This window comes from Perissodus microlepis, chromosome 10, assembly GCF_051167445.1.
Source record: "Perissodus microlepis isolate ML-2025 ecotype Zambia chromosome 10, ASM5116744v1, whole genome shotgun sequence".
NCBI lineage: Eukaryota > Metazoa > Chordata > Actinopteri > Cichliformes > Cichlidae > Perissodus > Perissodus microlepis.
In genome coordinates this window covers 551,429-575,740 of record NC_140470.1, presented here as the reverse complement: position 1 = coordinate 575,740, position 24,312 = coordinate 551,429, and the positions used below count along the sequence as shown (strand labels likewise).

Sequence of the window (24,312 nt, the reverse complement as noted above, 5' to 3'; positions counted from 1 at the left end):
CTATACATCAAAATAAACAGACGAACATTATGGAAGATGGCATGTTTAACAAAAACAAAACAAAAAAAGAAATCCAGGACTGCAGATAGAACCGACAATAACATAGGACACAGTTAAGGTAGCAAAATGTCAAAATTTCTACACTGCTTTAAAACTCAGCATGACCCGTCTGAACTGGTGGATGAAAAAGAAATTGTAGATCATTTTGCTGAATTAGACGTCCCCTCTGTAGGAACCTTTCCAGTGACACCTTAACCTCACTGATCACTAAAGCAAAGCGTTATAAGGCTGTACCATTCGTTTGGGCTACCCCAGTGAATGGTACAGCTAGCTCCCCTTTACTGGATTCATTCAGCTGGACAGTTAAAAAGGCCAAAACTCGTGAAAACAGGTCGCGATATGAGTTACAAAAAGAAGGTAAGAATAATGAGTACTGCAAATCCTATCGGCCGATATCTTAAATGTCGGCTGTAAACTCCCAGACCTGATAGATGAAGATCAAACGGGATTTATTAAAGGTCGACACACACGGGACTACATCAGACGCACATTACGCCCATAGGTGAAGCTAACAAACGTGGCGTTCCCACAGCCTCAGTGAGCCTGGATGCTGAGGGTTTCAACTAGACTTTGATTAGACGTATACCAGCGTTGTGTCATGAGCCAGCGGCTGGAATGAAAATAAATGTGACAGCTAGCTCTGAGCTCTCCACAGGAACAGGTCAGGTCTGAGACATATACGAGACAAAGCAATGAGCTGATGGCACGGGAAGAACAAAGAACGCAGATGGTATGCTATACCTTCAAAACCCAGTTGACACATTCTTCAAGCTCTGGACCATCTTAGAAGAGTTTAGAGAAAAATCTGGATGTAAATTAAATATTTCTAAGACTCAAATATTGTGCAGGAAGGATTGAATTCATCAGACAGAAGTACAAACTTAAATGGGATTTGGGAGCCCGTCTAACAAGAGGACTAAACACACTGTATGAGACCAAAGACAGCAGGATTAATAATGCGATGCAAAAGGATTGAACCAAACTGGCACTCTCAGTCTATGCCTGCACTCAATTTACCAAACGGACTAAATGTACACATATCTGAGGGATCCAAATCCTGTTGTCACGGCAACATTAAAGGTCTGGTGGGATCTGGTAGTCAAACACAAAATCAAAGTAGATTGTAAAATGCTGATTTGGTCCTCACACTGGATAGTGCAGAAGGACTGGGGAACCACAGCAGTATGTACATGAACTGTACACTCGTGTGTTTAAGTCCTCTGAGAAGCTCAGGCAGGAGTTTGAGCTGCAAACCTCTGACTTATTTATGATACGTTTTATAACACTGAGATCAGAAGCATCTCTCTCAGGAGGCCAGTGAGTTAATAGAAATGTTCATTGTATATAAAACAAAAATGGGAATCTGAATGAAGACTGAACTATCACCGGATGATTGGCTTTGATCCATCTGCCTGTTCCAACACACCTCTACTTGGACAATGGAGAGAATTTGGCTCACAGTTTTTGGAAATGTGAAAAGGTTCAATCTTTCTGGGAAATGTTACAAAACACTCCCAGATTTCTTATCTCCAGAAGTCATTCATGGTGAAGACATTTACCTGTTTAAAGTGATGAAAGTTGTTACACCAAACTGGCTTCAAAGTGATCCTTTGAGACTGGAGCAAAGGCAAGACACGGAGGAAATTCCCACAACAGGAGAAGTGGAATCTTTCTGAGGCTCACCCAAATGTAGACATTCTTTGTTGTTTACGTAGCACCACACAAGTTGGGTGGGGCTTTGGTTTTGTCATTTGTCCTTCCTCATCCCGCTACGTTTTCCTTTATTCCCTCAATTTATTGTAAACGTTTGAGGAAAATGGAAAAACTAACGTTAAAAACAGTGGCGGTATCCCCACACACTCCAGAATTCCCCCGTTACATCCATCAGCTGCAGCGACCTGATTCCACTGGCTGCTCTGTATGCTTACCAGGACTCATGAGCTGTTCTTTTCCTTTCCCAAGACACTTTCAGATCTTCATTTAGATTTCTTCTAGTTTATAATAACTGGAGCGTGTGCTAACTCTCTTTATTTATGTTGCTTTCAGTGTTGCTTTCATGCAGAAAGGAAAGTTAAAATGTCAGACCTACCTCCCCAAGAACAGCAAAGCTAGATGCTGTGAAGGTTTTTCTTTTTAATCAAGGGAAATCTGCAGTCATTGACACCAAAATGCTTGGATGGGGATTCCTTCTTTTTAAAAATATTCCAGACAGTCTAAAGAGCTTATTGGACTTTAAGTTTCTTCAAGACATTTCACCTCATAAAAATGAAATAAATAAATAAATGTGTAACTGTATATTACTTAAGTCACACTCTCGCAGTGTGGGGCCAAAATGCTTGGAAGCGGCTGAGCCAGGACTTGGATCTGTCCCCAAAAGGACAGATCCAAGTCCATCCAACCGATCCCGTATTTCTGTAAACGCTGGGAGCTGAGACGGGGTACAGCTGTTACAGGTCACCATTACATTTGAAGTCATTTGAGGAATGTTGGCCATGTTCGTCACTGTTTCTCACCTCTGAGGTCTCTGTTGAAGTCATGCAGCCGGCGCACCTCCAGCTCCAACTTGTTCCTCATAGTTTTCTCCAGGGCCTCCCTCTTGGAGGAAGACTTTGCCAGGTTTTCATAGGCCTCTGAGACCAGCTGGATCTCCATTTCCAGCTGTTCACAGACACAGAAAGAGTGAAACTGATTTTCCATTTCTCCGTGTATACCAGTTACTGGTCCAAACTGGCCTTACCAACAACACCACTGTTCTATTGTCTGTTAGCACTTTGAAACACATTTCAACCAAACTGTTCAGGAACGCATGAAGAAAACAGATTATATCCAAAAACATCTTCTTCTTCACACAGTGCTACACTTGTCTTGCTGTTAGGCTGAACGTGTCAGCATCAGGTTTGAAGGAGTACTCTGGTTTCAAACAGGTCAAAGGTCATGTTGAACACTAACATCTGAAACTTAGTGGGCAACACTGTCTGCACATGTATCTAACTAACAAACAGATGGCTGCTAAACTTCTTACCTTGTGTAATTTAGTGACTTTCTCGCGACAGGACTCCATTTCCTGCCTCAACATCCTGTTTTCGTCTGTCAGTGTATCTACCATCTGCTGGGCACGGGCCATCATTGCAAAGGGCTCCCCCTGCAGGTGAGTGTAGGACTGTGACAGGGGGAAAGGTCCAGAATGGACCGACAGCTGCGGTTGGGAAGGTCCTTGGAATGGCTGCTGCTGCTGCTGCTGCTGATGATGCTGCTGATGATGATGATGATACAGATGGGGAGGCTGCTGCTGCTGCTGCTGCTGATGATGATGATGATGGTGCATCCTTGGTGTGGAGCCATAGGGATCTGGACAAAAACCATGACTCCTCTGTGGTGGTGGGTGAAGCGACCCTGAGGTAAAAGACTCTGCCAATTGGTGGGAGCCGGTACTATGTGGACTACGAGGGACCGCCGTGAGTAAGGGCTCTCCCTGGTTCTGGGGTTGCTGATGAGGGAAGGAAGGATGAAAGGAGTGGGAGGCACTAAGGATGTTGCTAAGGATTGAGGACTGAGTGCGCGATAAAGAGCCCACTGAGGTGACAGAGGAGGTGGGACTGTGCTGTTGAAGGGGTCGCTGGGTGTGAACTAAGCCTTCCTTACTGGACCTGCAGAAAGCATGGTTACACATCTGTAAGTCAGTTGTTTTTGCACACTGTTGAACATTTATTAGCATACAGTTCACTGAAATAGACACAGCATGTGTCCACAGCTATTTTATTGCCATTTTTTTCATTTTCATTTGAGCCCAAATGATTTGCTCCAATCACATTTTAACAGTAAACAAACAGTAAACAAACAGCGCCTTTCTAGTCTAGCTGACCACACAAAAGCTCACATTTAACCTGTGTCACACACACATACACACACTCACACACAGGGACCTGCCATGTTTGCAGCAGCAGAAATGCCGTCCCCACAGTCACACGCACGCGCGCGCGCACACACACACACACACACACACACGTCATGTTTGCAGCAGCAGAAATGCTGTCCCCACAGTCACACGCACGCACACACATGCACACACGCACACACACACACACACACACACACACACACACACAGGGACCTGCCATGTTTGCAGCAGCAGAAATGCCGTCCCCACAGTCACACGCACGCACACACATGCACACACGCACACACACACACACACACACACACAGGGACCTGCCATGTTTGCAGCAGCAGAAATGCCGTCCCCACAGTCACGCGCGCACACACACACACACACACACACACACACACACACACACACAGGGACCTGCCATGTTTGCAGCAGCAGAAAGTCCCCGCAGTCACACACAGAGGTAGAAACATGTTGCTGTTTAAGAGACAGGACGAATTCACTGCATTGAGATTTGTGGTTGAGATCGTTTCTTCTTTGTAAGTGAGCAAACTTCAAATTTCAGCAGGAGGTCAAATAATAATAATTTCCCCCAGCATGCACACTAGTTGCATTTACATACAGACTAAGGCTTTTTACCACGTGTCCTGTCTGATTCATTGGTTTGTCTGCTTGGGTGATGTGAGACTTGTTTCTGAGTAACATGGGAACACACCAGCTTCAGCTGAGTTTGTTCAGAAAATATCTTTTGTCTTCAAAGGAATGACATCAGACCACAGCAGGTCATGTCGTAGCACGTCCTGCCCTGACAATTAAAATCTGGTTGTATTCATGACTGTTTAAATCCAGTTTGCTCTGAGGTAAGTGCTAAACAGGCCCAACAGGATCCGTCTTTGCATCCAAGAAACCAGGGTCGGTTTTTGTTTTTCTACCTTCTGCTTGGAGAATTTTTACCCTAAACGAAAACTAAAATCTTGTTTTTTACCGACTGATAATTGTTTATTTGACTTTAATTTAGCTGTGGAATTGAAAGCACAGCTGCATGGTTAGCATAGGAGTGCTGAATAATCCCAAACTAGAGGTTTCTGATCCATTTAACAGCTGAGTAGAGCCAAGTGTTGTGCTGAAGGAAGGAAGGAAGGAAGGAAGGAAGGAAGGAAGGAAGGAAGGAAGGACTCGGATATCTTGAGGTAGAGACCAAGTGTATGAATGCACACACACAAACACACACAGCTGTAGGGCGACCGTGGCTCAGGGGATTGGGACGGTCATCTGTAACCGGAAGGTTGCGGGTTCGATCCCCAGCTCTGTCTGTCCTGCTTGTTGTGTCCTTGGGCAAGACACTTCACCTACCGCCTGCTGGTGTTGGCCAGAGGGGCCGATGGTGCAATATGGCAGCCTCGCTTCTGTCAGTCTGCCCCAGGGCAGCTGTGGCTACAACTGTAGCTGCCTCCACCAGTGTGTGAATGTGAGAGTGAATGAATAGTGGAATTGTACAGCGCTTTGGGTGCCTTATTATTTTTACTTCTAATTTATTTGTTGAACACACAAAGTAATAACTCAGTGTAAGCTGAGAAAAGTAAATCAGTCTCAGCTCATCAATATTTCTGGGACGTCTTGATCAACGCCTGTTCAGCTCACACACCCCGCAGCTCCACGCTTTGAAGCTGCCATTCCCAAACCGAAAACGGATCTTTTTCCAATCATTCTGGTGCTGACTGACATGGGAGTCCTAGGCCACGGTCCTCGTGGACTGCTGCCCTCGCATGCTTCTGTAAAAACTCCCTCCACCATACTACACAATTGGGTTGTGTAAATGGCCTGTATTTGTATAGCGCTTTACTAGTCCCTAAGGACCCCAAATCGCTTTACACGTTCAGCCATCCACCCATTCACACACTGGTGATGGCAGCTACATTGTAGCCACAGCCACCCTGGGGCGCACTGACAGAGGCGAGGCTGCTGGACACTGGCGCCACCGGGCCCTCTGACCACCACCAGTAGGCAACGGGTGAAGTGTCTTGCCCAAGGACACAACGACCGAGACTGTCCAAGCCGGGGCTCGAACCGGCAACCTTCCGATTACAAGACGAACTGCCAACTCTTGAGCCACGAGTATTAGGTAGTATTAGGATATTTTGGTGTACTTTTATTTTTTCTCTAATTGTTTGCCGAAAGGTTAAACTTGTGTTTGAGCTGTAAACAGCAGAGTCACAGCAGAGCTGGAGAACACCGAGGTTTTTCATGAACAAGGAAAAGACCACTTGTGACTTTTTAAGATCCGGGAATGGTTCAACAACCAATACTTTAACCAATACTACACCTTTATTGGAATAGTAACTACTGTAGAAGTCTGTTTTCCAGCCTACTGAACACAAGTGTGCTGAAAGTTGTAGCTCATTCGTATTTTCCTATAACTGCGTGAGGGCGTGCTCCTTACCTGAACGAGCCGTACTCTGGTGGGGGTTGGTATCGGACATGAGGCACTTCCCTCGAGTGCTCCCTTCCTCTTTGCTCCTGGTAAAAATGGCCTCCCGCCTCCTGCTGCTTGGTAGGAGAACCCATACCTTTGAACGGGTAGTCAGGAGGTGGGCCACGATGCTGCGTCTTGTATAAGTCACCAGCTGGCCCTGGAGGGGGCAGCTGGGGAGAAAGTGGGGCGCTAGTGACAGGAGCGTGAGCTTTCACGCCACTGGTGGCCAATGAGAGCTGCATAAGTCGCTCACTAAGTGACCGAACGTGTCCTTGCTTCAGGTCCTTCAGCCCATCGTCCTGGTGGACCTTCCCCATGCCGCTAACTCGCTGCACCGTGGGGCGCCCCTCAGTACGCACCTTGGCGCTGCTCACCCCTGTGACATAGAAGGCGGCGCCCACAGACGCTTGTAGAGGAGGCTGCTGGGCCTGGTTATTCTGCTGTTGAGGTTGAGGAGGGGGGGCGTGGCCCCGGAAATATTGCGACTGCACTTTGGCCTCTTCATATGTAGGGAGGTCTTCAGAGTTTGGACACTGTCCTTGGCTGCTCCCTCCTCCGCTACTACCTCCTCCCCCTCCACTACTCCCACCTCCTACTCCGGTTCTGGAGGAGCCCAGCTTCTCCAGGCCGCTGTCTGTCTGTAACTCCTGTCCCTGTGGCTCCTGCCGGGCAATGTGGGGGCTCATGGAATGATCATCAGATGGCCCAACCTGTCCCTGCACCGAGTATCCTCCTCCCCCTCCTGTTCCACCACTTCCTCCTCCACCTTGTTGTTGCTGGAGCACATAATTCCGGTTCATTTGTTCCTGTAAGAGACGCTGCAGGACTGTGCTGCCGCCACCTCCTACACTACTGCTGCTGTTGGAGGACTCCTCGGCTGCGGCCCTCATCTCCACCTCGCGCTGGCCACAAACCTCGTGGAAGGATAAGCTTCGCCCACGGTCGATATTCCCTGAGAGGAGAAGGGAAAGTGCCACAGTGAGTACAGACAGGAATGAGTTTAGTGGGTCAAGAGATCGACAGTCAAAGAAAGAGAAAGTAAAGTTCATACGAGAGGAAAGAAATAACGTTCAGGTCAGACAGATGCACAGGAAGCATCCATCACCACCACTGCCCCGCACAAACAACAGAACACAAGTGGAGGAGGAACAATTCCTGAAAAACATTAGAAACCATTCACCCAAGCCCTCAACCCCCGATCACACGCTCAACTAACTAAGGAGTTAAAACCACAGAAAGAAGACGGCGGCGGCCGTTGGGCATTTAACTGTAAACACTGTAAGAGTAACACTGTTACTGTTCACGTGCCCGTCTCAATAAGACACAGAGGTCATTCTCCAATCAACGAGGGCTTTCTGCTCAAACTTATTTGCATTACAATTTCATGGTGCAAACGTTGAACATATACAACAAGCTGTGAATGATTTGCTTTCAGATTTCATGCTGGATTGAGCAAATATGACAAATCTTCACACAAAAACAAAAATATCAGTAGACAGACCCGTTCAAATACAACACAATTCTAGAAACACTAATTATAACACTGGAAAATAATCATTATGTGGATATTTTTTATATTTTCAAACCCTGGGTCACGTCCAAAGTCTTCAATTTGCCTGAAGGTGATATGATCCAAAGTTTGGATGATTCCTATGAAAATGTAACTTCATACTTCTATACTTTTTTTATTCATTTATTGTTAAGTTTAAAATATGCCATTAAAAATGTAACAATTGCAGATATAAAGTGATATAAAAGGGTAAAAACTGCAAATGGCACAGTCGGGTATTTGCTACCTTCCCTTGTCAATGTAAAGATTCTGAAAACAGTTTCTGAGATTCATTTGCAAATCCTGCAGGACATCCATGAAGGATAGCTGTTACCAGAGCAGTCCGTTTCATCTGCAAGTAGTGTCCCAACACGAAAAGATCAATCCTAACGGGACAGTGTTCACTGCATGATTCAAATCATGTGGTCCTGTACAATATGTTACCAAGGCACCTACTCATTATGATATATTTACTGACTCTCAATATTTGGAAGCCTGCTATCCATCTCAGGAAAGACACCAGGGGTCTCCTCCTTTCTCTAGAAATTTGTGGATAAAAGAGGTCCAACACACTCGAGATATGCCCTCCACAGGAAAGCAGTAATAATCAGTGTAAAGAAGTAAACATGAGCAGAAAAAAAAACATGATCCATAGGTACAAAAAGGTAACAGCACTCCATGATTCATGAAAATCACAGAGCAGGGTCAGCAGATGCTTGAATGCACAGTGTGCAGAGTCAGTCACTATAGACATTTCAGATGAGCTCAAGAACAGCGTGTTAGAGTTAAACAGGACTTGGGCTCAGCCTCTTAGCTGCAGTCAAACTCTTAATACTTCACCATACCGAGAGATTTTGGGCAATTTCACACCCCTAACAAACCTGACTGTTCCAACAGGACTGCACAACAGTGCACAAAGTCTAAAAACACACTGATGTGGAAGAACCTGATTGGCCAGGACAGAGTCCTGACCTCAACCCAAAAGAACATGTTTGGGATGAATTCGAGTGGAGAGTGCGAGCCAGACCTTTTCAGGTCAGTGTCAGTGCCTGACCTTTGGGAAGAACGGTCAAAATTCCCACATCATATTAAACACTATGAATTAAGAATGGGACACCACTCAATTTCATGTGTGTGAGGGCAGACGAGCTAATACGTTTGACAATATAGTGTAGCAGGATAGGCACAAGTACCTGGGTATCCCACACTCCAGTGATGTCCATGATGATGCATCATCTGTGGGGCAAAATACCTGAAGAGGCTAAGACCAGCGCTGAGAAGCCAGACACTGTGCTGGTTGGCAAGGAGCAGAAAACTGCTTTGATAGAAGTGGCAATCACAGATAACAACTCCACCAAGGAGCAGCACAAGAGCCTTGAGAAGTACTAGTTGAGAAAACAACCTAAGCAGGTGTGGAAAGCAAAGTCTAGACGAGTGCTGTTACCTCCCAACTGGGAAAAGTGGCTTTTCCCAGTTGGGAGTTTTCTTTTTTCAATACAATCATCTAATCTCAATATTGCTCACAGTATTTATAACTGGTAAAACATGGAAACTGGTAGTGTCTCTTCTACTTTCTTCTTTTAAAGTAATGGTGGTTGGCAGGGAGCTTCCTGGTGCACGGTCACCACTTTCAGGCACAAGTTCTACAAAGCAGCAATAAACTGAGGGAAAGTATATCAAAGGATTTGCAGCAAAACGTACACAGTTTTTCTGTTGCATTCAAATTAGTATGGTTTCTACTGACAACACTGAATGTGATCCCTGTTCGATAGAGTAGAGAAAAGAAAATCATTACATCTAGTGCTTTCTGTTATCCTTCTCATTCTCAAGGAGGAAGATGCTTTTTTCCGAAACATCTGTTGGCAAATAAAATATGAGACAAAAGGAGAAATAAGTTAGTGTTGGTGAGATGCCTGCACGTCAGCAAAATACATATACAACAAAACAGAGTTCAAAGTCAAAGTTAGAAACATTCGTATTCAACTGAGTTCATATTAAAGTTCCTGAGCCTTCCTAAGCCTGACAGCCTTCCTAAGCTATAACAGTGGCTCAATCCAATTTAATGTTATTTATATAGCACCAAATCACAACAACAGTCGCCTCAAGGTGCTTTATATTGTAAGGCAGACCCTACATACAGAGGCAAACCCAACAATCATATGACCCCCTATGAGCAAGCACTTTGGCGACCAGTGTTGGTCAAGTTACTTGAACAAAGTAATCAGTAACTAATTACTGATTACTTCCCCCCAAAAGTAATCCCGTTACTTTACTGATTACTTATTTTCAAAAGTAATTAGTTACTTAGTTACTTTTTAAAAACACGATTTACAACCTGAATAGGTGATAAAGTGATAGATCTTTCAGCCCAATTCTACTTTTTCTGCATAATCCATCATACAAAATGTAATCAAATGGAAAAGTCTCTTTTTAAAACTTGTTTTATTAGTTTTAATCTTTTAACTTTGAGCATCAAGCAAAAATGTAATTATATGCAACATTCTCTGACTGGAAGAAATTTGTTTAACATTTAAACCTATTTTCTGCACATTCCAGCACATAAATTTTTTTTGTGTGTGTTTACACTCAGTCTTTCAAATAGATGCAAGTAAAACACAGCAGAAAATAAATAAAGTCAAAGACTAGCGGTCCTTTTGCTCTATTTTCACCTGTAAAGCAGGAGTGGGGCAGGCGGAGGTTTACCCTGGTGCAGGTGAGCCGCAGTGGAAGAATCCGCGAGTTTCTCTGAGTTTCCCATTACGTGGTAGCTACTCGGTGCTTGCTCGGAAGTTTAGGGTTTTTTTCGCTGTAAAAAGAAGTTTTCTTCCCACGCACAACGGACGCTAATGTTTTTGTCCCTTTTTATGGAATCAAACTCAAAGTAAGGTCAGTACTTCCACGCTTTAAACGCTGCACGCTCATACTCTCTCCGCACTCGATATATGATCCACAGTTGATCTGCACACAGCTGTTGTCACGAACGTCGCACTCACTTACGTCACTGTCATGAGACATTCTCGCAAAAAAAAATCACGGTTTTAGTAACGCAGTAACGCAGCGTTCCTACGGGAAAGTAACGGTAATCTAATTACCGTTTTTGCAATAGTAATCCCTTACTTTACTCGTTACTTGAAAAAAGTAATCGGATTACAGTAACGCGTTACTGCCCATCTCTGTTGGCGACAGTGGGAAGGAAAAACTCCATTTTAACAGGAAGAAGCCTCCGGCTTCCTCAGACTGTGGTGCTGTCGTTTTGATTCATTTTACAGAGAATTTTTTGGGAACAAAACTCAAAAAGTACTTCTTATAAAGATGTATTTTCAGTAGCTACTTTTTCTATTATTCTAGAATTTAACAGTCAATGTCATTAACGAATATTAAAGCAACACAGAGGCAGCTTTCAATATCACGTACCACCTGGTTGCACTGTGGCATATCTACTTAATATCGAATGGCTGTTTTTTCATGGTTCATTCACACAAGTTTAATTTGAAAGCCTATCAGCGAATTGCTAATGTAACATAAATGAAGTTGTAAAAGTCATTTTTCACCCACATGTCACCTTGTAGTCTGAAGCTTGTGGCAGCTCTGACATGACTTTTCACATAAACATGTTTATACTTGAACGAACTAGACTGCATGTTTGTCAGTGTATGTTCTGTCATCCAGGTTATACTAGTTTAAGGAACATGGAAGTGACTGGATTTGTCTCATCCCAGAGGAACTGAAGAAGCCTCTTGGATGAGAGATGAAATGTTGTCAGGAAACTTAAAGACATCCAGTCAGTTTCTTTCAAAGCTCTTTAGACTAGACTGCGTTTAAACACGACAGAGAATTGCAGCTGTTAGCTGAATAACTTGCTTTGTTCACAGACACAGAAGGGCAATGTCAGCTTTCTATTGGAGGAGAGACTCTAATCTCCCCTCTTCATTAAATCCAAATTCCAGTTGATCATTCATTTCGTGCCAGATTATACCTTAGTCTAGTGTATTAGTATGAGATCAATTCTCAAAGGTTTCTAGAGCTATCAAAAGTGGAATGGGGAACAGGACGTCTGGTTGCACTGAACTACCACCTGTCTGTTTTCAAGAAATCTGACAGCAATAATAATCTAAATCTCAGATTTGGTTAGAGCTGAATCAGGTGACCTTGAATCCTCCTTTAATTATAGTGCTATAGGTGGTGGGCAGCTCCTCATAATGGAATGAGTACTCTGAGCACCACGTTCCACGTAACTGTTTTTCTCTACTTTCTCTTTGCCGTCCTCCTTTGCCCCTCACCTCCCACGTGGCCCTGTAGACGGCTGCTTCTCCCAAGCCTGGCTCTGTCAGAGGGCCTTCCTGTTAGAAGGAACATGGTCAAAATGGTGACTTTATGCAGACTCAAAATCAGTGCAGCAGACACCAAGATTCAAGGTAGACTTGTTACATATGCGTGTTATTTTTGTGATATTCATTTCAATGGATCTTCCTGTTGCAATCTGCATTTTAGTTCGTTTGAAACATTTGACAACACAAGAAGAAAACATTGGTGTACACATACTGAATGACAGCCAAATCCATTTCCTGTTTAAATACACACAAAGGATCTGGAAAATGAACAAATATTGGATGACAAATCTAGAAACTGCTCATCTCTGGCATTGAAATCTTTTCAGGTTTTGGGAAAATATGTTTTAGGCACCAGAAATAAGCATGCATAGGAATTTAACTGCTCTTATTCTTACATGAAATATGCACACCCATACTCCACTGCAGCACAGACATGTATAGTTCGAGCATACTTCAATATTGCCATTTCCTGCAATTGCAAACATGTTTTCTTTAAAGTTTCAAGAGGCAAACTGGCCGTTTCCTCATCAGCAGCAGGTGGTTAGGGTCTGTTGGATCATCCGTTACTGGAGTCAGTGATCTGTTATTTAGTACTGACTCCACTTCACACATAAGTGTCAGCAAACCTTCATCACTGTCTGATTGTTCTTTCAGTTTAGACCTCAGGAGTTTAACATCCACTGAATTTTCTTTTGCATGACACAAAAATCTGCGATCTCTGACCGATTCTACTCTTGGATAGTTTTGCTCCTGTTCAGCAGCACCTGGGCTGGTGCAGTTTTCTGACCACATGACACAACCTGACCTCTTCTGCATAAAAAAAGCATCTGATGCCATTTAGACAAGAATCAGTGTTTATTGTGTGCACATTAAAATTGTGCACATTGTACGACAGGTAAGCAGCACACCATATCTTTTCACAGTGCTGCGGCCTTGCTTCAAATCAGCAATCCAAAGCAATCCACTCCCACATTAGTAACGGGGAGTTCATCGGGTGGAAGTCTTCTTGGCCAGTTTGTTCCAATGGTTTGCCTTTAGCGTTCCAGCAGATTATGCATCCTGACAGAAGGTTCCTCAGCGCCGAGTTAGCAGAAGGAATCCAATATTTCTGTTGCAGCTCTGAGAGCATATACAGTCTTCCACAGTGTCCAATCTTCTCGTGTGTGTCCTGCAGTGTGGTCATATGCACGGCCTTTGGGATAATGATTGGATGCTTCATATGTTCTGGCATCGCAGCAGCAGCGAGGCCACCTCCAACTCTCAATACTCCATCCAGAACCAAGCTGGAATTATAACTATAACAACTTTAATTTGTATAGTTTCAAATATTAATTTAATGTTGAATTTGCCAAATTTGACAAGAAGACGTCAAATTCACAAAAATGGGAAAAAAGCTGAAAACACAAAAAACAGCATAAATGTTGCTAATCTAGAGTCGCCTTCAGCTTGTTATCATAATCCTGGGTTTGCCCATGGATCTCCTCTCAGTGTAACTCACCAAGAGATGTCCAGGAGGCATCTCAGTCAGACAGCTGAACCATTTCAGCTGACCCTGTTCTATAAAAATGTTCAACAGTCTTATGGCGGTTTGCAAGAAGCTTCCACAGCCCCGCACAGCGTTGTACCTCAGGCCACGGTACCGTCGGCCGGAGGGCAGGAGTCTGAACAGGCTGTGGTTGGGGTGTGAGGTGTCCCCAAGTGGAAGCCCATCACTTGACTACGCCGAGAAATTCTGTCCATTAAAATAATAAAGAGGATGTGGGCCAAAGGGCAGCCCTGACGGGGTCCAACGCATTGGGAACAAGTCCGACTTGTTCCTGGTAATGCGAACCAAGTTCTTGAAACAGCTGTACAAGAACCAACAACAAGGGTCCAGACACTCCATGCTCCCGCAGCACTTTCCATAGAACATGACAAACGTAACAAAATTTTGCTAACGCCAAGATCAGAGTTTATGTGGAAAAATGAATAAAATCTTATTCAGGACAGGATTTTTGATGACTTGTTTCTGTAAACAACTTTGACACCAGTGTCTGGGGATATAACCAAAATAACAGTTGTCTCAAGATGTTTATTTTGCAAGGCGAATAAAGAAAACCCAACAATCATATGACCCCTCATGAACAAGCACTTTGGCGATAGTGGGAAGGAAAAACTCCCTTTTAACAGGAAGAAACCTCCAGCAGAACCAGGCTCAGGGACAGAGGGGCAGCCATCTACCACGTGTAGTTGGGGTGGGGAGACAGGGCAAAGACACGCTGTGGAAGAGAGCCGGAGATTAATAATAACTAATGATTAAACGCAGAGTGGCGTATAAACACACAGTGAGTGAAGAAGAAACACTTTGTGCATCATGTGACGACCCCAGCAGCTTAGATTTACTGCACTGTTCCAGACATAACTAAATGCTTGGTCCAAAAAGGAACGTTTTAAGCCCTTAAAGTAGAGTGTGTATCGGTCACCGTGAATTCAAACTGGGAGCTGGTTCCACAGAAGAGAGGCCCTGAAGCTGAAGGCTGCCCCCCATACTGCAGTCTTCAGCCTCCCGTACTGTTCCCATAAAAGCCCTAGGAACCACTAGTAAGCCCATAGTCTGAGAGCAAAGTGCTCCAATGGAGTGAAACAGTACTACGAGGTTTTTCAGATAAGATGGGGCCTGATCATTCAAGACCTCGTGTCTCATCACTAAATATTGTAGCAGCCAGCAACCATTGGTGCTTCAAGGCACCAATTTGAGGACACCTCGTATATACCTCTGTGATGCACTGGAAATTTTCATGTCCACTGAAGCACCGTAGACTCAATAACTACTAATCACCTGGCATTATCTAAAATATCAGGAATTTAATAGTCCAGTCATTACTTGGCTCGACAGAAAAAAGAGGAAGAAATCCCTAAAACAGTAAACCAGTGGGTGGAACTTTCCTTACAAATGTGGGTGAAAGTGGTCAATGAGTACAAACTCCAAAATTATTAAGGTGGCATGCCTGTCACCATTACAAGACATGAGATATGTACAGTGGGTTCACTGCAGTATTACATCTACTTGTTCAATGACCAAAAACCCCCAAAACATTAAGGGTCTCTGTCCGATTGAAGTTCCTCATGTTATCCAGATATTCATGGATGCTTATAATTTCGGGAACAGCAATGGTCTAGTAGTAAGCTGTACCAGAGTAAGGTTATGATGAATAAGGACTCTACAAACAATGTTAATGGGAAAAAGAAGCAACTCTCAAACCTGGAGGGACTTTTGTTGGAAAAAGCAGATCCGCTTCTTTATCACTCCCAAGGAAAAGTCAAAACTCAGCTGGCTCTTCATGCTCATCATATCCACCAGCCACATATCCCATTTGGAAGGATGTTGCTGCAATAACCCTGGGTATCTTGGTTTATACAAGCTTTGGGTCTCCAGATCTCAGGTATATCCCGGAAAATATGGGTAAATATGACGCCTACCTTCTGAAAGTAAATGGACTGATTCTTATCTACTCTCCTGGGGTCCTCAAAGTACTTAAAATAATAGAAGAAAGTGAATGTTGTATTAAGTACTCACTAACATTCCCACTTGGATGGACGCGTCGGAGAGCAACTTGGGGTCAATATCTTGCCCAAGGATATTTGGCATGCGAGGGATCAAACCACCAACCTTCCAGTCAGCAGATGACCTGCTCTACCTCCTGATGTACAGACACCCTGTCATGTTTGCAGCAAATAAGAAGGCCATTACAAAATGTTGGCTTCAGAAGCACCCCCCACAAATTTTATTAACATAATTAAACACCTTCATTTATTAGAGCAAATGACTCCATCTGTTTACAAAAGGATTTGGGGGAAAAGCGATGGAAAAAAAATTCCTATCTTGCCGGCACAACCGACCATTAACAACACCTGTTGACATACATGAGAGCAAAGACATAATCCAACTGATGCTACTGTAACACCCATGACCTCTTGTTTTGTTGGTTCTTATATCCTTTGTTTATGCAATAAAAGTGGAAACATGAACTTAAATCAAAAGTTAAAAAAATACACTTGTGTTTAAAATAATGTTGGAAAATAAGGAATCCATGTTTATTTAGTAAGCCTCCATTCTCCTGATGTTCTCTGACTGTTTACATCGTGCTAAATTATATTACAGAGTACAGCGTATGCATTCGGTTTAGCACATTTGATACATGTACTGGCTAAAAATGTTAATAGTTTCAGATATAATGCTTCAGAGATCCCTGCTAGAGTGAGGCCTTCAGAAAAAATACATGCAAAAATTTTCTTCCCACCTGTTGTTGGTCTCTACTGCATGGCAGTAAAGCGCTGATTTTATCTCTACAGCTCAAACCTGAATTCAGCTTCTGTCCAGACCTTTTCTTTGTTTTTACAATGATATCATACCTGTGTGGCTCAAAGAATCCTTCCTTATAAAGCAATCCCAGTGAAATGTCTGTTCCACTCACAGCGATATGTACCTGGGTTTTGAAGGTTTGAAGCAACGCACCTCTTTTCCCATTTCTTCCCACACTCTGACAGGTGGAGCTCGGAGGTGGACCTGGCAACTATTCAGCTCCAAGCCACACCTTCATACCTGTGCACTAGTGTAATTGCTTAACCAGCATTTACTGTCAACCGTCTCTGTGATAAGTGTTTCAGACCATGACATTGTGACTCTATGAACAACAGGATGGACTGTGGGATCACATTTTTCCTTCTGTTGTCTTTAAAACTATAGAAAGACAAAATAGTGGGAGTGCTTTCATACTGCAGATGCCTTTCCTGGTTAAATATACGCACTGCACTTTATTGCACATGTATTTACTCGGTCTAAGATAAAGAATGAAAATATTCAGGACTTGAAAAATAAAACCCATGATGATTCTAATAAAATAAATAAGAGTCAAGAACAATGTGTAGACTTGTCCTCGAGACGGCTCATGCAAACCACATTTCATGCTTCTGTCACCTGAGCTCAGCACAGTATAACATGCAACACTTCTTTAAAGATCTGTGGAGCATCAACATCCACTCACACATCTGATATTAAGTGAAGACCACCAAGATGTTTATGTGAAACTGTCTGAAGGCAGACGTCCTTATTCTGGAACACTTTCTATATCAGTATAACAGAAGTCTGACTCAGTGTCAGTCGTTCATGTTGCAGATGTTTCCTAAGATCAGTGCAGATTGTTCATGACACATAAAATGGAAGAAGCAAGCAGAATGATGCTAAAGCAACTGCAGATATTTAAACTGTCAGATACAATATTCAAGAATCAGGTACAACACACGGGTGCAGTACGTGCTGGGGTATGTGGCTGGTGAAAACAAGATATAGCACATTAAAGGTTGGAGCCAGCCTTTTCTGATCTTGGAAGCTAAGCAGGGTGAGGCCTGGTTAGCACGAGGACAACAGAGGATAACAGGGGTAAACGGTATGTTGGGGGTGTAACCAGCTGTAAGTCGGACTGTGATCCCAGTCAATCAGCAAACTGTTGACATGTTAGCAAACTGGCTGCTACGGCTGATAAAACAACAGCAGCAGTGAAAATAAACGTCACAGTTTAACACGGAGTTTGTCTACACACAAATGATCGGGAGCAAAAAGTCGTAACCACGAGAACGAGCTCTGGTGCAGGGAAAACATTTTTCTAGCAGTGCTTCTTACTGTCATAACCATTCAAACGTTTACAGGGAAACGCTAGCTCGGTGCTCCATCAAACCACTGATCAGCAAACCTTTGAGCTTCTCCCATCCACCACTGTCTGGTTTACTCAGTTCTACAGTAAAGATACAGGAGTTACATTACAATGTGACCTCTGACCTCACTTCCTTTAGGTTCTGTTTAGTTAAACTATGCAGAACACTGACATTTCTAGCATGAAAACCAATGAGGAGTTTATTTTAAAGGACCTGTATTTTTCTATTTACTACTGCTGATTATTAAAACAAAACTATGTCTCATCCGATTACTCGAAAAAGAAATGGATACTTGTTTACTAAAATAATCAAAAGCTGCCGCTCGCGTCCAAACCGTCTCAGCCTCTGTCCATCCTGCTCACTCGCAGTGAAAACTTGAACAGCTCCTGTCTTTTTGATCTAAACAGCACTTTGTAAATCTTCCCTTTTTCCTCTGCTGACCTCTCAACCCCAGGGATTAAAGTCATCTACCTTCACTACTTCTGCTAGTTGCCGGTTCAGTGTTACACTTGGGAACAATGCTTGTGTGACTGCACTGTGCCAAGTGTACAGTTTGGTGGAGCGAGGATCATGGTGCGGGGTTGTTTCACAGGAGCTGGGCCCGGCCCCTTCAGTTAAAGGAACTCTTACCCTAGCATTAGACATTAGGATGGACTGCCCCTTTGACCTCAAGCTGAACTCCAAATTTTGGAGCAGCAAATGTCTTTCCTTGAAGAGTGCTGTTAACAAATATCTTCAAATCAAAAGAAAGGACCAGTGACTGTACAGCTACACCTTCTATTCCAGGGGTGTCCAACTCCAGCTGTAGGCCAGGAACGCCGGTGTTCTGCAGGTTTTAGATCTCACCCTGGGTCAACACACCTGAATCAAATGATTAGTTCATTACCAGGCCCCTGGAGAACTTCAAAACATGGTCAGGAGGTCACTTAGCAATTTAAATCAGCTGTGTTGGATCAAGGACACATCTAAAACCTGCAGGACACCGGCCCTCGAGGCCTGGAGTTGGACACCCCTGTTCTAGTCTCTGTGTTTAATGGCAATTCAAGCTTATTTAAAAGCTACAATTTCAAATATTTTACAAATACAAATTAATCTAAATCATTAAACTCAATCTTGTTTGGTCTTAAATTAAATGAGAATTATCAGAATTTAGTCTGCGTGTGTCAACAGAAACTAAAGCCATGATGCTGTGTGGAAATGCCGAACCCCCTGTAAGGTTTGGGGCAGGCTCGTGGGACAGCGCTCGTGCCCAATTAGGATAAACAGTTGGGAAAATGAATGACTGGATGGATTTCCCAATTAAAATCTTACTATGCAAAAAGCCATAGAGTGAGTTTTCTTGTTTATCTGGTCAGTTAAAGTTTAGATTTCCTGTTTAGTCTCTGTTACTCACTCTGAGGTACAAACGTCACATCAGCAGATTACTGTGCGCCTGTGATAACTGACAGTACAACGCTGTGAATGCAAAACAACTGTTGTGTCATCCACTTCAGACTGGCCCACTCCAAGGACCCCACGTTCACATTCAAATGTCACACAGAGCTAACTGGAGTCCTACTGATAAGGCCAGGATGCAGTAAAGGCTACACCCACCTACACGTCACGCTGTCAGTGAATTGGCAGTGATTATTGAAGTTAATTCAAAGCACACATGACTGAGTCCGAAGCCAATCCAAGCTTCACGAACGACGAGCTGAAAGTCTGGTTTTTCTCAGCCGTTTAGTTTTGTGCCGTAAAATGACAACAGCAGGACTGAAACAGTGTGACAAAGATAAGCGGAGCATCCGGTTGATGTGCGCGCACACACGTAAAAGATTTACCTGAAGAACTTGGTTTACTTTCCGAGCCCGTGAGTTCAGTGAAACATCCTTTTGTTCGCTCCCTGCTGCTCTGTCGTCTCCTCGGCACCAACTCTCCTGAAGTTACGAAACGCGCTGCTGCAGCCGCTCCATCTTGGACGTCACCGAGGGCTTTTTATTCTTTCACCGGGAAAAAGAGTTTGTTAGAGGCCAAGGAGTCTTTTTCCATGTTGGGAGTAAAGAAAGAAGCGGTACATGAGAAGTGGCAGGAAGCACCCCCTCCCCCCCACACCGCCTGGCCTCAGTATGAGAGGAATGTCCATCCTCCCTCCCCCTCCTTAATGGAAACTGGATGAAAAAGTTTTTGGAACAGGGAAATCCCTCCTTCTCTCTCCTGCGCTCCAGACTGGGCTCTAACAAAGGTCTAACCAGCAGGAAAAAGTTAACAAAGCACAACTCTGCGCCCGAAGTGTGTCATCAAACACGATCAAGTGTTAGTTTATTAACCTCGCTCACGTGAAAAAGCTGAAAAAGGGGAAGAAGTGACAAAGAGGGCTTTGTTTCCCAGCAGAGCTCTGCTACATTTAAGTGCTGTCGGAATTTCGTGAGAAGGTGCACATATGTTGGTTTTGCTTCACGTCAGTCGGCCCAAATCCACATGCAGCCATTTAGCACCATCAGTTTCAAGCCCTGCCTCGACCCTGTGACGATAATAATGCGTTACTATCAATCTCCTGTATACAGAGGACCAGGATCCCTGTTGCTGTGAGCTAACAGTGCTAACCTCTGCTCCACAGGTCTATGGTGGGCTTCAGGGCTGCTTCATCATGTGATTTTCATTTTTTTACACAACCTCTTTTCACTTACTGGCATTTTAGCTTTGCCATCTGCCGTTCAGCTTCCAGCTCATTTCTGTGAAGTCAGTGAACGGGTGCAGGACTTCTGACCAGAGTGGGCTCGGTGACATCTGCACTGTATCCTTATATAGGTCAGTACATGTAGGCCATCTTCACCAGAAGGTGGCGCTGCTTTATTCAACTCTATTACATTTGAATTAGAGCCCTGGCAGATCTTTTCTTGGACCCATATCACTGTGTTGTAATGGGACAAATGCAACATCTCACATTCTCCCCCTGTGTCTTGGCTAACACACACACATGTTCACCAACCACAGTCAACATCAGGAGGAATGAACATATTTAGTCAAGTTGATGCTATAAGCTAGGCTACCACAGATTTAGCTTTGCTAGTGGGATTAAAAAGAAGCTGGTTAAGCAGGGCTCCTCACAGGCTGACCGGATCACACTCATTCAACAGTTATTTCCAATAAACCAGCTTCTGTATATCATTCACATATTATATTGAATATTTTCCTACTTATCTTATGAGGAACACTTTTTTTGGTTTACTTTGCTAAACATTTTAAAATGCATACCATGTTATGGAAATTAGACATAAATGAATCTGCACAAACAGGTTGTCAATGTGAGGTTTTAATTTGTCTTTGCAAAGGGGTCAGACAACAACAGTGCATCAGCAGACTGCAATCATTCACAGAAACAAGTTACAGTGCATCCAGAAAGGATTCTGGATGCACTGGAGAAAGTAGAATGGGAGGCAGAGCCTTCAGTTTTCAGGCCCCTCTTCTGTGGAACCAGCTTCCAGTTTGGATTCGGGAGACAGAAACTATCTCTACTTTTAAGATTAGGCTTAAAACTTTCCTTTTTGCTAAAGCATATAGTTAGGGCTGGACCAGGTGACCCTGAATCCTCCCTTAGTTATGCTGCAATAGACGTAGGCTGCCGGGGGATTCCCATGATGCATTGAGTTTTTCCTTTCCAGTCACCTTTCTCACTCACTATGTATTAATAGACCTCTCTGCATTGAATCATATCTGTTATTAACCTCTGTCTCTCACCCCAACCGGTCGCAGCAGATGGCCGCCCCTCCCTGAGCCTGGTTCTGCCGGAGGTTTCTTCCTGTTAAAAGGGAGTTTTTCCTTCCCACTGTCGCCAAAGTGCTTGCTCATAGGGGGTCATATGATTGTTGGGTTTTTCTCTGTATCTATGAAGCGCCTTGAGGCGACTTTTGTTGTGATTTGGCGCTATATAAATTGAATTGAATTGATTCACGGCGCTTCCTCATATTTTCATGTTACAGCTTAATTCAAAAATTTAATTCATTTCTCACTTTTTCTCAAGTGAAAAAAATACTTTGATGTTCTTGCAAATTTATTAAAAATAGCGAACAAAAACGTGACATTCAGATCTGAGCTAAGTTGCTTCCTGTTTCCACTGTTCATCTGTCAGATGTGTCTACAACTTGACTGGAGTCCACCTGTGGTAAATTCAGTTTACTGGACATGATCTGGAAAGTACACACCTGTAAGGTCCAAACCATGGACAGGTGTCAGAGCACCAACCAAGCCATGAAATCCAAAGAATTGTCTGTAGACCTCAGTGACAGGATTGTATCGAGGCACAGGTCTGCAGAAGGGTACGAAGAGATTCTGCAGCATTGAAGGTCCCAATGAGTACAGTGGACTCCATTATCCATAGATGGGAGACATTTGGAGCCACCAGGACTCTACCTGGAGCTGGAGGTGTCCAAGAACCTGATGGTCACTCTGACAGAGCTCCAGTGTTGCTCTGTGGACAGAGAACCTGAACCAGAAGTCCAACCATTTCTGCAGCACCAATCAGGCCTGTATGGTAGAGTCATCAGACTGAGCCCACTCCTCAGTAGGCACATGACGGCTCACCTGGAGTTTCCCAGAAAGCACCTAAAGGATTCTCAGACCACGCGAAACACAATTCTCTGGTCTGATGAGACAAGGGTTGAACTCTTTGGCCTGAATGCCAAGCATCATGGCACCACTCATTGTCTGCCAATAAAATCGTTACAGTGAAGCACGGTGGTGGAAGCATCATGCTGTGGGGATGTTTTTCAGCAGAGGGAACTGGGAAACTGATAGAGTAGTCAGGGTCGAGGGAAAGATGAATGCAGTTATGTGTCCAGAGCTCTATGGATCGCAGACTGGGACAAAAGTCCATCTTCTAACAGGACAACATTCCTAACCACACAGCCAAGACAACAAATGAGTGTGTTGATGCATGCTCAATCATCCAGGCAAGCAAAAAGTTGATTCTGTTCATCTGGATGTTTTCAGTGGGAGAAACATTTCATCACTCATTCAGGTGACTTCTTCAGGCTCAGCTGACGGCAGGTTTCCCCAACCTTATAAACAGTACAATGCTGTGATTGCAACCACTGCCCAACTCTCTGTGAATGGTACTCATGGCCTTTGATCAATGGTTGTCGATCATGGTCATGACAATTTGCATATTAATGATCCAGAATCTCAGCTGCTGATGATAATTTTCCACAAACTATCCAAGAGATAATACACAATCACAGACATGCAGAATTATAAAGTCTCTGGCCCCAACTTATTGGCCCTACTACTACACTCAGTCTGCCTCTATTCTCCCAACTGGAGCTTACTCCAAAATGAAGCAGGTCTTCCAAACATGGGACAACCTCCCAATGTCATTAATAGGCAGAATCCACGCTGTGAAAATCAACATCGTTTCTAAATTCATTTTCTTGTTCCAGAGACTGTCCCTATTTCTACCAAATATCTTTTAAGTATAAGTTTTTAAGCAAAGCATTACTTCCTTCCTACGGCATGGTAACATCTCAACAATAAGTAGAGCAGTACTTCAGCAGTGTGTCAATCTGGTGGAACCAGTGCCCCAATCCAAGAAGTCTGGATTGGCTCTCTGTTTAAAAGTCCTAACCTCTGATGCTATGGGTCTTTGTGGCAGTACAGAGCTTAGATGGAGCCTGATAGGTGAGGGGATTAGCCCAGTACTGACTGCCTCTGTTATCCAGGTGTCTTCCCTGCCTCCTCTGATAAGAAAAAACTGAGACCTGGGCAGCCTTGCAAGCCTGGTCCTACCAGTCACACCTGTCCTGACACCTGTCCTGGCAACTCCCCTCTAGATTGATGCACTTGATAACTGATTTGGTTACATTTAGTCGCCTGGAATAACTCCCAAGGGTCTGTTACTATAAAAGGGCTGGAGCAACCTGTAAGAGCCATTTATACTCATGTAAATTTAACCTAATATCCAAGTGTTTCTTTGAACTCAGTCCACTAAGAAATTAGTCACCGGGAACATCCCTAATTATATATACACCAGTCAAAAGTTTGGACACAGCCTCTTATTTAATGGTTTTCTTTAATTTTACTGCATCTACATTATATATACATGCTAAAGACATCTAATATATGAAGCAAGATTTATAGAATAATGTAGCAAACAAAAAATTGATAAATAACTCAGCTGACAGGCCTATTTGACAACTGCTAGAATTCATATTATGGCAAGAACCAATCAGCTAAGTAAAGAGAAACAACAGTCCATCATTACTTTTAGAACTGAAGGTCAGTCAGTCGGAAAACTGCTAAAACTTTGAATGTGTCCCCAAGTGGAGTCGCAAAAAACATCAAGACTACG

At 43.6% G+C, this 24,312-nt stretch overlaps 1 protein-coding gene across 5 annotated transcripts in view; it reads right to left on the bottom strand.

Annotated features, from left to right (window-relative positions):
• The window catches only part of amot (angiomotin), a 45,604-nt gene extending 25,524 nt beyond the window's left edge, over nucleotides 1–20,080 (bottom strand). For 2 of the 5 annotated variants that reach the window (XM_084941337.1, XM_084941336.1), the window contains exons 1-3: nucleotides 6,387–9,757; nucleotides 3,083–3,707; nucleotides 2,574–2,718 (exon numbers count right to left, since the gene is read on the bottom strand). In XM_084941337.1, the coding sequence (XP_084797463.1) occupies nucleotides 2,574–2,718; nucleotides 3,083–3,707; nucleotides 6,387–7,468 (1,852 nt within the window). In that variant the 5' untranslated portion in view covers nucleotides 7,469–9,757. The other 3 variants (XM_084941338.1, XM_084941339.1, XM_084941340.1) reach the window with 3 other exon arrangements.
• Nucleotides 20,081–24,312: the final 4,232 nt, after the last annotated feature.